Source organism: Sceloporus occidentalis, unplaced genomic scaffold (assembly GCF_023333645.1).
Source record: "Sceloporus occidentalis isolate IW3139 unplaced genomic scaffold, rSceOcc1.0.p SCAF_3, whole genome shotgun sequence".
Lineage (NCBI taxonomy): Eukaryota > Metazoa > Chordata > Lepidosauria > Squamata > Phrynosomatidae > Sceloporus > Sceloporus occidentalis.
In genome coordinates, this window is record NW_028316983.1 from 180,217,785 (window position 1) to 180,234,074 (window position 16,290).

Sequence of the window (16,290 nt, forward strand, 5' to 3'; positions counted from 1 at the left end):
AGGAATATAAATCCACACCTGGCCCGGTTCTGCATTTTCACAGACTGTTGTTTCATAATCCATGGCAAACTCTGGAGCGTTGTCATTGATGTCAAGGATAGTAATGGCCACATATCCTCTCCCAATTTGTGATGGGTTTTCTGTTTAAAAGACAAAACCCCCAAATTAGATCACCATGAACCAATTCTGCCAGTATTTAACATGCCCTATATGTTGCAGAAAGCAAAATTATGTTTTCAGTGCAATTTTGCTCATGTAAAAAAAGAGAAGAAAATGAAGGCAACAAAAGAGCTGCTGTACGGGATGAGGCCAATGACTCTTTAGGTACATTGTCCTGTTTCACCCATGTTGTCTCATACTGGATGTGTAAGAGAAAGGTACAAGGAAACAATAAATAAGGGGAATGCATCTGTTTTCTTCCAATTTCTTCCCTCTACCACCCATTATAACAGAGTACAGTGGGTGTGGTGTATCTGCAGGCTCAAGTTTTATGGATTCAAGCAACAGCAGATTGAAAAAAAAGTAAGATGCCTTATCTCTCCCTTGCACCATCCACTCTATGGTGGCCTTCTGAGAAGACCATGGCAGAAGTTGATCTGCAGCAAAGAATCCACTAAGGCAGAGCAAGAGGGATAAAGAGATGGAAGGAAGAAGAGATGAGCTGTCTTGAGGAAAACCTCAGCAGGCTTATAGTATGCTGAACCTTGGTGGCCAAGGAGCCACCCTGGAGTCTCTTCACATGGTAGCTGACACATGGCAGGTGGGTCATTGGTTGTCAGGATGGGGACTTGATCATCTATGGATTTTGATATCAACTCAGAGTCTTAGAACCAATCCCTTGTGGGTATGGAGAGCCCACTGTATAATGAATCCAGACCACTCTGTAACCATTGTTGCACTGGTAACATATTTTGTCCCAAACTCAATTGTGGATCCCAATTAGAATAGACCCACTGAATCAACTAACAAAAATGCTGATTTTTTGCAATTGAGTCAGTGAGTATACTCCGTTTGGGAATAACAACTGCATATAGGCAGATTGGTCCTCATTTAGTACATGCAGAAATAAATTTAAAAACTCCAAAATCTTTATTAGGTTTAAAGAAATCAAATAGAGTTCTTAAGTACTGATAAATGCTACACTGCTAATTCTATTGTAGAGAGATCTTGTATCACCTTTGAGACTAACTGAAAGAGCTTGGCAGCATGAGCTTTCATAGACATCAATCTATGTATCCTCAGATGCATTTGGACTCAAAGTTAGTCTCAAAGGTGCTACAAGATCTCTCTACATACTGATTCCACAGATTAACATGGCTATATCTTTGTATTCTACTAATTCTATTGTTGCTGCTGTGTGTCTTCAAGCCATTTCCAGCTTATGGTGACCCTAAGACAAACCTATCACAGGGTTTTATTGGCAAATTTCTGCTGAGGGGTTTTGCCATTGCCATCCTCTGAGGTTGAGAGAGTGTAGCTTCCCCAAGGTCACCCATTGAGTTTACGTGGCTAAGTGGGGATTATCATATATTTATTTATCGCTTCAAATCTAACCATATAGTTTAATTCAAAACCTACAGAACTTGATATGAAATACTAACATGAAATTTATAGTATGGCTGCTTATATGCCCTCTGAGACATCATGGTTCTATTAAGATTCTACAATGTTTTTCCAGGAAAGGTCATAGCTGGTCATAGTTGAAGCTGGCAGCAAGCACTCCAAGCCACACTTGGGCATCCAGTGACAGGAATGGATATAGAAGCACTACCAAGCTACATATCTGTCCCTTCAGGAGGGGTGCAACCCCATCTAGAGCAGGCTGTTTACTCAATTCTCGGGCCCAAGAACTGGCAATCTACAGAGCCTCCATTCAATTAGGATTCAGCTTCAGTGTACTGACCCTCATCAAGCCAATTACCAAATCCAGGCACTGGTCCAACAGCACCAGGTGAGTCCAGGGGCATCACTAGGAAGGTACGGGGTGTGTGGACTGCATCAGTTGACACCCTATTTGGGGGGGGGGGGTAAAACCACTGCACCGCAGTCTTTTGGTAGAAATGGTCTGTGGTATTTGCCTGTGTCACTTTAAAATGCTGATGAGTTGGTGTTGGGGCAAGACTCAGTGGTAGAAGAAAGGAGAAGCCTTGGATTTTATTTTATTTTTATTTTTTTAAAAATAAAAACAAATTACCAAATTTTCACTAGAACCACATGGGACTATGTATATGTAAATACATTTAGGCTGTGTGTATTATTATATTGTAATTTAAAGGTATAATTTTTAATTTTGCTACTTGTTTATGTCACAACTATTACCATTACATTCAGTGATATATGGAATTTCAAGCTGTGAGTAAAATTAGTACAAAAACAATGACTAAGGATTCTGTATGGTGTGGTATCGGAGGAAGTCAATGGACACCATGAGTTACTGCACTGGGTGACGCCAACCCTAGTGATGCCATTGGCTGAGTCCAATGATATGGAGAAATAGAGCTGAATGTCACCAGCATACTATAATAAACCTACTCCAAATATAGATGCAATATAGATAGAATTAATATGCAATTGCATTAACTATTCATTTTATGTTTAATTGTTTACTGCTAGAAGCTTCTCTTCAGGCATAGATCAAGGTGGGCAACTGAAATTGGGAAGGAGACATACCCCCCCCCCCCAAGAATCTTATTCCGGGATATTATTTCTCTGCCATGTAATGCCACCCCAAACCTTTAAAGGAGTTTTTAAAATGGCATCCCAAATGGTCTTTGAGACAAGAGGGAGGACTTTCCCCACTTTTTTGTCCAGCTAACATCCTTTTTTAAAATAAGGAAATTATTTACAAATTTTTGCTCTACTCTCTATAAAGGATATGGAGAATTATAAAAAAAAAATTCTGTGAGCTAGGGGCCACGAGAGCTCAAAACTCACCCTTGGGGGTCGCAAGCAGACAGCCAGTAGTAATTTCCCCATAGTTGATATAGGCAAAGTATTTGTTTTAATGATGCTCTATAGACAGCACAAGGAAAGTCAAGTCTTTAAACAAGCTTACAACATCTTTCAAATGGCAACTTACGACTTTCCATTGCCAAGACAGTGATGTTGTGGACAGCATTTGTTTCTCTATCCAACGGCTTTGCAGTGGTAATGACCCCACTATTGGCATCAATGTTGAAATACCTTTCCAGGTCTGTGTTTCGATCTATTGAGTATCTGGATAAAAGATAAAAACACACTTGTGATGCATGTATAATTATCGTTTGTTAAAAATGATGCATTGATTTCACATTTAAGGAGAAAGAGCTTTTGATATTTTCCCCTTTTCATCCAGCTTCTCTTTAAAAAAAAAAATCAAAGTTTTATGCTCTTGCAGGACAAGAATAGTGTGATATGCAGAGCCACCTGCTTCTGCAAAATACACAGTGGTGAGGGAAGCTGGCTCAGTTCCTGGAATTCATAATACCATCCTAAGTGAGGTCACAGGTATTTCCTCCTTTTTGTTGTTTTATTCCTAGGCTGGTCATTCATTTATTTTTGGAAGTCTCTCCTTCTGAACGCAACCTTAATATGGAATAGATTTGGAAGTGTGCCACCTGACCGTATCAATGTCATGCAGTTCCCAGCAGAGCTTATACTGTGAGACACAGAACTTTTTGTTGCAGGCAGAAAAGCCCCTGGGTCAGAAAAGAAAACTGTAGAGTAGGTCAGGGATTATGTATTACCACATTTGCTCCTTCGGCCTTATTGTCATCACACAAACACAGGCTCATGTCACCAAGACTTCTTTGGCTTAAACAGATGCTATTTTGACCCTCCAAGCTGTTTTCATGGAGGAAAAAACCTCAAAGAGAAAATAAACTGTGAACAAGGGACAAATTGTCCATCCTTTTTCTGTCTAGTTATCCTTTTAGAAATGGCTATGCACTTTAAATTTATTAGAAATGCTTGACTAACCTAACACCATTCACCAAAAGGCCAAGTTGTGACCAAATGGAGGTGAGCAACAGGAGTTATATGACAGCTTTAAATCATCTTCCTGTCATCACAATCAAAGTTGTTCTGTGAGCTAGGGATGTAAAGCTTTGCTTATTTCATCACTGTGCAGAAGAAGAAGGAGAAAAAGTAAGCATAGCTTCTTCCTACTGGACAAGATTACAAGAGGTTATTTTTTCATAGTTTATGTGGAGTTCTTTTTCATATTTTGAGACTTTTTCTTTTTGCACTTACACACATTAAAAAATGGGTTTTTGTTACTGCTCTTGCTTACATTTGAAATGTCGACCTTTAATGCTCATAGGCATGGAATCTGACTTTTTAAAAATATCTCAACATGCTATGACGTCCTTTCTCAAGGATGAGCAAAACAAAACAAAACACCCCCCCCCCCAATACATCTACATCCCTACCATGACCCCAAATATCAGGAAATGGGAGTACTACAAACACTTTAACTGTGGAACTCTGTACATAAGATGGTGGTGATGGTGGTAACTCTTAAAGTTTCCCCAATGGTAACCACAGCAAAAGAGGGTCAAACAAAGGGCCACTATTTTTGTGCCATTAAGTATAAGATGTGGAGCACAATTTCACTTCAGTAAAACATCCCAGCGTAGAGATGGACAAACTGTTAAAAGTTCCTTGCTTTCTATGAAGAAAGCTTCACACACACACACACACACACACACACACACACCTTCAGTCATTAAACAGGGACATGAGCAAACTACAAAACCATCACAAGTTAGAAAGTGATAGGTAATAATTTTCATCTCTTTCACCAACCAGGGTATACAAAACAGTAATGTGGAGGTGACAGAGGAATTTAGATCTTCCATTGTGACTGCTGGGAACACAAGTACAATGGTGTGGGGGAATGTTTAAGGATGTAAATACCACTCCTTGCAAAACACCAAGGACAAGCTGATATAAATTATGTTCTAGTCACATGAAACACTTCCACTTTCTTCACAAGTTCTTTCTCCCAAAATAAAAGGACTAAAAACACATTGAGATGTACATTTGTTTATGTTAAAAAAGGATGGATAGCTCAAACAGTGATGAATTCTGACTGTAACAGTTTGCTCATTTGTATTTTACTCTGTTTTCCCTGATGGACAGCCTTTATAAGATTCTTTAGTAGAGAATCCACCACAATAATTTCCTGATTCAACAGTGCTTTTATATTTCAGGAAAGGAAGAACATTTCATCATTTTGTTGAAAGGAACATCAAATATTTCTCCTGAAAGACAATAATCAGGAACTCTAGAGTGAAGAAAAAGCAGCTTTTCTTGGCCAGTCTAGCTACAGCTAGATTTTCTGCTTTCTATTCAGATTACAGGATATTCATGTCCTTCAACTTTTCACAAATTAACATAGGGACAACAGGTTCTTCCCATATCATTTCAGATTATATTGCTGAATGCTCTCCTCCATACATCCTTGGTTTCTTCCAGGCACTCTACTTGCTATAATGACCACTGTTTCCTCTTAGAATATAGGTTTCTTGAGAACAGGGTGCTGTGCTTACTACTAATTTGTTTGAACATTGTGATTTCTACACATACTGACGTATTCATATTCTAGTCCTGCTGAAATTAATAGGATAACTTAATCATGGTTAAGTTAAACAACACAGGTTTCAAATGGGACTATAATGTGACTTAGTTTGGCCCCACCACCATAAAGTTGTTACACACATTAATTTGGGTGGTGGGCACCCTGGTCTACAACATATATTTTGGACTACAACTGGATTATGGGAGCCGTAGTCCAAAACATCTAGAGTTACCATGTCCTTACCCTCAATAGCATTGTATAATGACCATTAATGATACTAACTATAATTGTGATAATGATTGATTTCCTGATAAATTAAGTTTATTGAAGAATGATAACTTAATAATGTTTAGTTCCAAAACAGTTATGGTTTTGCTTACTATAGAATCTCAAGACCCATCAGCAACATTCAATACTCTGATAGTTAGCTAAATGGGTAATGGGAAAACTATGCATTAGAATGTTTTGTTTAGAAAATGAAGAAAGAAGTAGCTGCAGGGAAGGCCTAATCACAAATAGAAAACAAAAAGGGGCTATTATACTTAAAGAACCAAACAACACAAAGTACGTTCCCTACATAGCAGGTTGTGAACTAGATCATGCATGGGCATTCACATGAACACACACATTAGACTGTAGACGAATTTCCATCAAACTAGAAATTTGAGGGGGCCAAAATAAGAGCAATGATTTGGCATATACAATAAAATAGGGTTTGTCTTTGGGAAACAGGGAAAGGTAGAACATATACACTAACAGTGAAAAAATGATTAATTCAGATAACGCTCATCTTGCTTTAATTTTAGAAACAGAAAATTATTTGTTTTTCAAAAACTATGAGGGCATTTGGAAAGGAATTCTGGTAATCCCAATCTTTTCCTTCTCCAAGACACTGTCCCCAGATGTGTTGGGATTACAACTCTCATCAACCCAATGCCATGTTGGCATAGGAATGATGGGAATTGTAACACACATCTTAAAGACAGCAGGTTGCAGAAGAAAGCTCAAAGCAGATCAGCTTTTAACTTATCCCCCCCTTCTTGATCTATTGTTGTTCTGACTCTGCAAATTTTAATTTCCTTTGTCTAACAGGAATTTGGCTAGTCATAAATATACTTGGTTAGTATGCACCAGTTTTGTGGACGAAGTTATTGTTTGATTGCATAACAGATTACACAATACCATGACAACACTGCACTAAGTGGACCAACTGTGTGACTGAAGAAGGCAATTTCCTATATTCCTGCATGGATTTGGATCTTAACTGTGTACCTCTTAGCAATGCACTTCTGGGGATAAAATGCAACACTTCTGCAGGTGACTGCCATCTTACTTGACCTACTTCCTATTTTGCTCTTCTGTCTGAGGATTTCATGTCAGCAAAAAAGCTGAGTGTAACTTGCAGAATGAAAGTAACTAGAAGAAACTGACCAGTGCTGTTTGCTGAAATGGTGCAGAAAACTGGCACATAGAAAGGGACACTGGTAACAACATAGGTTTGTATATTACAGTAACAACTGGGAATAAATCAGGAAGCTTTAATAAAAAACGGTCGCCCGACTCGGCGGGCAGACCGTTTTGCCGCTAGAAGCAGCTGGAACTACAAGCCCCAGTGCGCACTGGGGCTTGCTCCGGCTCCCTATTGGTGCGCGGAGAGGATGGGGCGGTCCCATCGCTCCGCGACGCTCTGGGAGCTGGGCTCATTGGTGCGGAGTTTCCGGTCCTCCAGGGCTGCCCATTGGTTGGGTGGCCTTGGAGGAGGGGCTCCGCACAGCATGCAATATGGGCGGGGCCTAGGCCTATTTTAGGTCACGTTGCCGGCCCCAGCCCTCAGTTGGTGCTTGGCTTCGAGCAGAGTGGAGCCAAGCTGAGGAAGGGAGAAAGACTTTGAGCTTCTCCCGCCCGCCCACCGCTGTTTTGTGGGTGTTTTTTCGTCACAACTTTGGCAGCAGCATAGGCCAGGATCTGCACGTTGTTGTACCAGGGCTATGGAGCTCTGGTTTGGGAGTCAATAGGTACCCGGGGGCGAATAGGGAAGGAGTTTGGCCATTGCGGGGGCCAGAACGCAGGAGCGCCTCCCGGTGACTAGGGGCTTAGTGAATTTGTGAACGCAAGACAATGTTTGCGGTCAAGTTGTGTTCCTTAGCCCCTAGGTCATCCCAAGCACCTGGTGGGTGCCAGGTTTGGATAATCAGACAACATCGGGTTGTTTGATTTCACAGATCCTGACCTTATGCTTTGTGCCAACCCTACCAATTGTTTGCAAATAAAGTTGTGGCCTTACTTCCAACCTGTTGTATTGTGGTTATTTGACAGCAACATCTGAGGCAAAAAAAGCCATCTTTCAGCTTTGGAATGTTCTGTACTAAGAGGCTATTAACCAATTAAAGATTTTTTTTAATTCTTAATTTAATTATCTGATGTTTAACTAATTAATAAATATTGATGACAACAGCCTGGATGCTGAGTTCCTTGGATGGACTTTTCCACTTTTAGAGGCTCTACAGATTGCCCAAACAGATTGGCATCCTGCTGCCCCTTTCAGCCCCAGGTCGGGCTTGCAGCAACCACATGCCACAGCCCCAATCCAGCAATTTGCCACTCTAAAAAGAAATGGCAAAATGCCGCTCCTTTTTAGTATGGCAAAAAGCTGTTTTTGCCATGGTGGTAGTGGCTTTTCGGTGTTTCTTTGATACAGCACACCTAAATGTTGTGCCAAGGAAGTGGCATGACGCTGTGTGCCATGCAGTCGGCATGACGCTGGCATCAGGGCAGAGTTGGGGCATGCAGTAGCCACTCCTTCCGATACCTGCAGTTCTTGCCAGTCTGTTGAGGCCCTTACTCTCTGCAGCCACCTGCATTCCTAAAAAATCATGGAAGCTGGATGACTGTAGCAGGAGGGGGAGCTGACAGAAATGGGTCCCCTTATATGAATTAACTAAAGATAAAATAAATGGATCAGCTGATTACACATCAGCTTATAGCCCAACATAATAGCCCCAAAGAGGCTCAGTTATTACTACTTTTATCCTTGAGAGGTTTAGAAATATTTCTGTAATAATGACATACTTATTTGTCTTTCATTTTAGTCCCTGTGTATGTCTTTACCCATGACTGTTCTGCTGTATTTGGCCAGCAATACATTGCTCTGGAATAACTTCATGGTTGGCAGCCTTTCCCCAGAGACTTTGTCTGTCACCTGTGTCAATGTAGTCAATCAAAGCAGCCTCAGGAAATTGGAATTTAATCTCTGCCCAGCTCCCAAGCACCCTAGTTATCAATTCTGTCACTGCTCTACACAGCTAGTAGAAAAGTCAGTTCTGAGAGTATTACTTTTTCATTATTTGTTTTCTTCAGAAAAATCCAGCTAATTATTTACTGTACAATATGTCATCCAATAATATTCATAAAAAAATATTTTTGTGCATATGAAGCCAGTGTGGTGAAGTGAACTAGAGCAATGGGAAGCCAGGGTTCAAATGTTGGTTCAGCCATGGAAACCCAGTGGGTGACCTTGGTGAATCACACTCAGCCTCAGAGAGAAAAAAATGGCAACCCGCTTCTGAACAATTCTTGTCCCCCCGCCAAAAAAAACCCCTCCCAGTGACAGGTTTGCCTTAGGGTCATCATAAGTTGGAAATAACTTGAAGGCAGACAATAACAACAAAATTTTGTGCAAATCTTCTTCATGAAAACATAGTAATTCCTTTCTAAATATTTGAATGCACCAACGAAGTGTAGGAATTTTCTTAAGCAGAAGTAAATTATTACAAATCGTGTGCTACACTAAGTGATGTGAGGATGCAAGAGAGTAATTTATCCAGAACTATCCAATGGGGCTTTGGTTATACAAATAGTTGAAACTATATTTCCTAGACTGGATTCTCTGTCTGTTTAAACAGACGTTTGAAAAATGTAAACACCATAGCTTGGTAAATTCAATTTTTCAAACAAAGAACAAAATGAGTATAGTAAAATAAAATATGAATGCCAAAGAGGACTACTTAATTAAGAATATACAGACTAAGCACAGACTTAGATATTCAGCAAAATCTTACAATTTGTAATAAGTCTGTAATAAGTGGAAATAGCAATCTGCATTATCAGATGTACTGTGCTGTTTTTCTTTTGTTATCAACATGCCAAGCTTTTGTGAATTACAGTGGGCCCTTAGCTTATGCGGGGGATCCATTCCGGACTCTCCCGTGTAAGGCAAAAAGTGTGTATGCTCGAGCCCCATTGAATACAATGGGGGCTTGTGCTCACAGCGCAGCAGAGTGTGCATGCACCATTTATTTAATTGCCATGCGGTTTCAGTGTAAGCTGAAAGCCGCATATAGTGCACCCGCATATGGCACCGGTGCACTGAACTCGTAAGGAGTAAGTAAAGACAGGGAAGCACAGCAAAATATTCTATATGCCTTACATTTTATTTCATAAACTAGTAATTTTAGACATTAGTCTTATGGGGTTCTGATTTAGAAAGTCAATGCATATTATCCAGTTGAGAAGTACCCATATATTCATGTAAAGTCAACTCCATGTATATGTTGAGGGCAGGTTTCGAGGCCAAAGTTATGAATTTTGATATGATCCATGGATAAGTCATGGTTAAAATTTAACGGCATGTAACAAATGATGTGAGAGCCAGCATGGAGTAGTGGTTTGAATGTTGGACTAGGACTTTGGAGACCAGGTTTTGAATCCTTGCTCAGCCATGTAAACTCACTGAGTGACCTTGGGCAAGTCACACTCTCTCCACCTCAGAGGAAGGCAATGACCAACCTCCTACGAAAAAGGTGGTTGCCAAGAAAATCCCTCGTTAGGTTCACCTTAGGGTTGCCATAAGTTGAAATGACTTGAATGCATACAACAACAACAAATGATATAAAAGATGAAGCACAGGATAATGATGTCAAAAACTTTACAAAACTTTAGCAGGAATAACTGTGCTCATCCTAAAGGCTGGAAAGATGAAGAGGGAACTGCCACTGCTATTTTCCAAACCAAGCATTAAAAAAGGCCAGAAGAGGTGCAACTGAAGAGAGTGTAGGGTAAGACAGTGCTTCTTTCAGGTTCTCCTAGGGCCTCATACAGACAGGCCAAAATAAAGCTGCTTCAGATCACTTGGGAGGTGTGCTGTTTCAATGATGCATGTGTACTAAGAGTCCACAAGCTGCGCCAAAGCTGCACTTTAGTCCTTAGGACTGGATCATGGCTTTGGCGCGGCTTCCAGACTCTTAGTATGCATGCATCATTGAAAGAGCATACCTCCTGTCACCCAAAGCAGCTTTATTTTGGCCTGTCTGTATGGGGCCCTAGGATAGACTAAGACCTCACTTTTTGTCACAACTCAGAGAAGTGGGTGGTTCTTTTTTTGGTAAGGGTTAAGGTACTGAATTTACACTGACCCATGGATAAGTCAACAGTTTTTTTTAGGGGGGGGGGGGTGTCAGTTTCTGACTAAAATTTCTAGACATGTATCTATACACTACACAATTAACATATGCCATTTCCTATATGCATATGGTACACTACTCCATACTTTATTACTGTTTCTGCTTTCCAAATATACTAGATCTAAGTGAAACATCTCCCCAAAGCAAAGCAAAGCAAAATAAAAACAGTTAACCATTGGTGCTGTACATACCGGCGTATGTGGTGCCCCGTCATGTGCTAGGAGTTGGCTGAGGACGCAGTGTCCATACCGGCCTCACCCCTAGCACGTGACGGGGGCATCAAAATGGCGGCGCCCTGTACACAGGGGCGCCACCATTTTGACGTAACAGCCACGTCATGTCCAAATGGCATGCGTGCGGCCGTTACATCTTGGCGCCCTTTCAGCGGTGCCGAAAGGAGCTCCAAAACAGATCTCCTTTCATGCTGCGTATCGCTGGTGTGGCCTTTACATGGCCACATCAGCGATACTGAAGAGAAAGGGGCCAAGCAGTCCCTTTCTCTGTCTCCCCGCCACTGTTGGGGTGTCTTGGGGCATGAAGCCCCAAGGACACCCCTTTCCAGGCCACGGGGAAGTGGCATTTTGCCGCTTCCCTGAAGCCTGGATAAGCGGCAGATCAGGACCTCTGGGGCTGCTGCTGTGGCAGCTCAGGCCCTGATCTGTCGGGGAAAGGGGCAGGTGCAGGCTGCCCCAAAGGGGCAGTCTGTATCTCACCATTATTGAAAGAAATAGTCTGAGCATGTGCAGTTATGTGGTTTCAACTTATTCAAACCACAGTCCTATAATAACTATAGGTATAATATTCTGATAGCCTTTATGGCTGAAGGGCAGGGTATAAGTACTCTAATAAATAAAAATAAATAAAATGTTGCTTCCCCTCACTTGATGCTGACATCTTTATTTGGGAATATGCACCATTTTGTTGCTAAAAAAGGTATTATATGTTTGCAAAGTAAAATAATAAAAATGGAGATCTGCCTCAAGCCAGCCACCTCTAGTTCTTGTAGCATTAATGTTTTTATAGCTTTTACAGTAGGCATGTTGGCTAAGGGAACATGAGACTTTGAGTCAGTGATAGCTACTGGCTTCCATATTAGTGAGGCAGTTAGCATCCTTTGAATTTTAAAAAGCTATGTAGTGTGATGAACCCTACTTCAGAAATACAATCAGCATTTTCCTTAACTTCTTGAAAGTCTGGACTAAAACCTAGTACCACTGACATGAAAGCTGCTGACTATAGGCCTCAAAAGGAACACTGCCTGATGAGTGGATCACAAGAACAACCCACACTGTTGAATTTGACAGTTTTAGAAGTTTTGTTCTTTGAAACTTCTCCAATACTGAAAGTTCAGCATCTGCTTATGATTACTCAATAAAGAAAAGGCATGCATCATGTTGTTGTTATTAATTGCCCTTGAGTTGACTTCTACCCATGGCGACCCTGTGGATGAGACATCTCCAGGATTCCTGGGGCTCAGCCTCTCTGCTCAGGTCCTACAGGCCTAGGCTCATGTCTTCCTGGATAAAGGTTAACCAACTGGCATGTGGTCTTCCTCTTTTTCTATTGCTTTCCACCATTCTTAGCATCATTTCCTAGAAACTCTTTTCGGTCAACTTCTTGTCTTAAGATTTAGTTATCTAACAGGTCAAAGAAAATACATTTGAGTGCCTCTCCATGTATATGTATATGTAAATGTAAATAATCCATTAAAAATGGGATTTCAGATTCTTGTAGCATGAAATACACAGAGATATAGACACATACATTTCAAGGTAATATACATAAAACCATAATTCAATAATTGAAAGCATTTCCAGTAAGTGAGTACTGGGAGCAGATTTTTATAAAATGCACATTCAATATACATGCAGCCTACACATTGCATCTTTTTTGTAAATAGTGTGCTCTGCAAAGCATTCAGCACAATTAATGTAATAGGAACACAAATTATGGATTTTGAATAATGGATGCATATATTCTACTAAAAATTTGAATTGTAGTGCTGAATATATATATGTATGTATTTTAAAGATGTTTAAATTAAACTGATGTAAGAAAACCCACTGCAGCAAAAAAGAATCTGTATTATTGAATTTATATGAATGCATACTGCAAAAGAACTATTTGTTTGATTGTATACTGCACTGCCCCAAAGAATTAACCCTACTCACAGCTACAACATAAAGACAAATAAGTGTGCTGATTTAGCTGCTCCAGTGTCCATGGCACATGAAATAAATATGAATAAGGACTTCCTGCATTCAGTGCACTGCACAGTTCATGTAATAGGCATCACAGATAATTCATCAAACTTAGAGTGCCGCAACATGATTGCAGTCCAATGATGAGATGAAATAGTCCTCCTTCTTTACTGTGGTCTCCTTTGCACCATAAAACCCTGCTACAAAGGGCAGGAAATCCCCCTGAGTAGCTTTTGGTTTCATTTTTGTTGATGTTATGTATCTTCAAATAAACTCTGACTTATGGCAACACTATCAGAGGAGGTTCTCATTGCCTTTCTCTTAAGCTGAGCTAGTGTGACTTGCCCAACGTCAACCCAGTTAACTTGCTCTGGAGGACCTGTTTACCAGCATGAGGTTATTTGCAGGACTAAAGGAATAAAGAAAAGAGGTTATTACCTGACAGGACTGTTAGATGCATCTGGGTCATGAGCTGCTACAGTTCCAATGATGGTGCCCACTTTGGCTGCTTCAGACACTACCATGGTGTATAGTCGTGAGGTAAATACAGGGGGTTCATCAACATCCTCCACAATAATCTTCACTGTTGTCATATCACTGAAAGGACCAAGGCTTAGAAAGCGAGGATCAACTTGCTTATTTGCTGCTTCTATTCTCAGGGTATAGCTTGCCTTGGCTTCATAATCCAACTCCTACAAAGACAAATATGTTTAGTAGCTTGTTACAATTTTCAGTCAGGAAAATCTTCAACTTGAAAATATGTCTCTGGGTGTTAGCATTCCTAAAGTACTACATGCTAAGTTTTGTTTAAAATCTTGTGCCAAAATTCCAGTATTTCTCATACCCAAGGGTAATTCACATAGCATAATTTTCCCATTACAGCTGAATCTGGTTAAGAGTCAGTCCCTTCTGAGGTTCAAATGGAATGAGTTATTTAAAAAGAACCTGATAGAGTTCTATATCGATCACATGAATGCCAGCTCTCTAAAATGCCAAGTAACTGGGCAACCGAATGGGAAATCCCAGCTTACTGAACTTTTTCAAAGAAACAGTTCCACACAGTTCTTATCAGAGACTGGTTGTGTGATGGAGTAATACAACCCAGGGGATATTGTTGGGAACATCAATAATACAAATGTATTTCTCCTGCTGATTTTCCAGTTCACTGTACATAAAAATCTGAAGCATCAAGAAATTCTTACATGATCAAGGTAAAACTGTATGAAAGAAACATAATTTCTCCCTATTAAATTAAGAGGAAAATATGGATAATTAGAGGGCAAGATAATTATTTAATGAGAGTAAACAGCAGAATCCAAACTAACAATAATGCATAACAATCATAATTGTATTTTATAGGTGTGTGAGACTACTTTCAAATCATATAAAGTTGCCAAATGTAAACTAGTTGAACTGCTGCTTAATGTTGCAATCAAAGATGTAAATTAGATTGATTAAGAAGAATAGTAAGACAAATTAATGTTAATGTGACTATCACGGCAGTTGACAGTGTCAGGGATGATGCAGCTGATATGGGAAGTGCCTACAAATTGCATGACAAGCCAGGCCAAAACTGGAAGTATGGATTCAAGTTAGTTTTATGCTTTTTAATGCCACAATCAATGCCTTTGCATCTATGAAATATTAAAGGCTTTTATTAATAAACAATAACAATAAAAATTATTTGTTTTCTCAGTGGAACTGAAGGTGTACTGTTTCCTAAAATTTTGAAACCATGGTGAAAAACTGTTTTTTTTCACTTTCTTTCTGAGGGATGGGACACGAACATTTGGAGAGAAACAGAACAATATACAATATCATACATATTTTCATATCAAACATGATATGATTGCATGATGAATGCATGGTCAGTGAAAGGTAAAACAACTGCTATTCAGGACTTGATCCTGAATGAGCATGCTGACCAAGCATGTATTAAGAGACCTGGAATGATTAGACAAAGGGGCTGTACAGACCGCCCTGTAACGGTGGCCTGCACCCACTCCTTTCTGCTGCCAAAGGACGCTGCAGCAGCCAAACCACACAGCATCCCTCCGCAGTAAAAAGAACCTGCTAAAAACAGGTTCTTTTTGTGGCATACTCCGCACGCCATGACTGTGCCTGTCGCGTGTCCATGATGTAAACACAGCGCCTGGAGGTGCAGACTCTGTACCGCACTTATGTCATGCACATGAACGCCATGTGGGCAGGGCCACACAGTCATGGCAGTGCCCGTACATTCTAGAGTTCAGGGGTGTGCAGATGGTGCACACTCCTCAACCCTAGTATCAGCAGCAGCATGCCGCTTTTGGCCCATCTGTACCAGGCCAAGGATTATTTTCTAGTTTTATCTATCAGGGGCCTGTTCAGCATCAGGTGGGACCTGGAGCAAGAAGGTGGAGTTGCAGTAGTTTGTTGGGGTTCCATCTTCTTCACCATGTCCCCTATCTCACAATTTTCAGGGTTCAAATATGAGCATATGAAGGTGGGCAGCCAGGACAGATTATGAATTGTTCGTGTACCACCCATTGTAATGATCAACCCTTCTTTACCCTTCCTGGAGTGATCTCAGGGTTGGTGGGAGTCCCCTCAGCTTGCCATGCTGGGGGACATGGACATCCATGCTGAGACTGCTCAATTGGGAGAGTTCAGATCCTTATTACGTGCATGACATTGTTTCTCCCAAGTGGTCCCATTCATGCTGCTGGAGGCACTGTGGGTCTCATTTTCTGTGCTGGATGGGATAATGGTGACTTGGGAGTGAAAGAACTGTCTATAGTTCCATTGCCATGAACAGATTACTAGCTGGTGGGCTTAGACTTCCTGGGATTTAGAACCTCTGCAGGGGTAGGTGGATAATTATGAGTTTCTGCCCCAAGAATCTTATAGACCTCCAGATGGCTTCCTTATGGCTCTAGGGGACTATCCTGGTGGTAGCTGATTCTGTCAAGGCTCTAGTCAACCTCAGGAATGGGAAAATTGTTGTTGTAGTAAACACAATTGTTATTGTGTGTTCTTTCTCATAGAGTGGAGCCATATCAGACCTCTAGTTTTCTAGGTATGTCATTAT

General features: G+C 40.7%; 1 protein-coding gene and 1 long non-coding RNA gene across 3 annotated transcripts in view; one reads left to right on the forward strand and one right to left on the reverse strand.

Moving 5' to 3' along the window:
* The window catches only part of LOC149317173 (uncharacterized), a 139,894-nt gene that overhangs the window by 69,903 nt on the left and 53,701 nt on the right, over nt 1–16,290 (forward strand). The gene's annotated exons all lie outside the window — the stretch shown is intronic.
* CDH7 (cadherin 7) overlaps nt 1–16,290 on the reverse strand; it is a 177,187-nt gene that overhangs the window by 28,981 nt on the left and 131,916 nt on the right. Inside the window, exons 7-9 of one of the 2 annotated variants that reach the window (XM_089516962.1) lie at nt 13,659–13,912; nt 3,080–3,216; nt 19–140 (exon numbers count right to left, since the gene is read on the reverse strand). In XM_089516962.1, coding sequence (XP_089373088.1) covers nt 19–140; nt 3,080–3,216; nt 13,659–13,912 — 513 coding nt within the window. The remainder of the gene's footprint in view (nt 1–18; nt 141–3,079; nt 3,217–13,658; nt 13,913–16,290) is intronic. The other variant, XM_089516963.1, reaches the window with a different exon arrangement.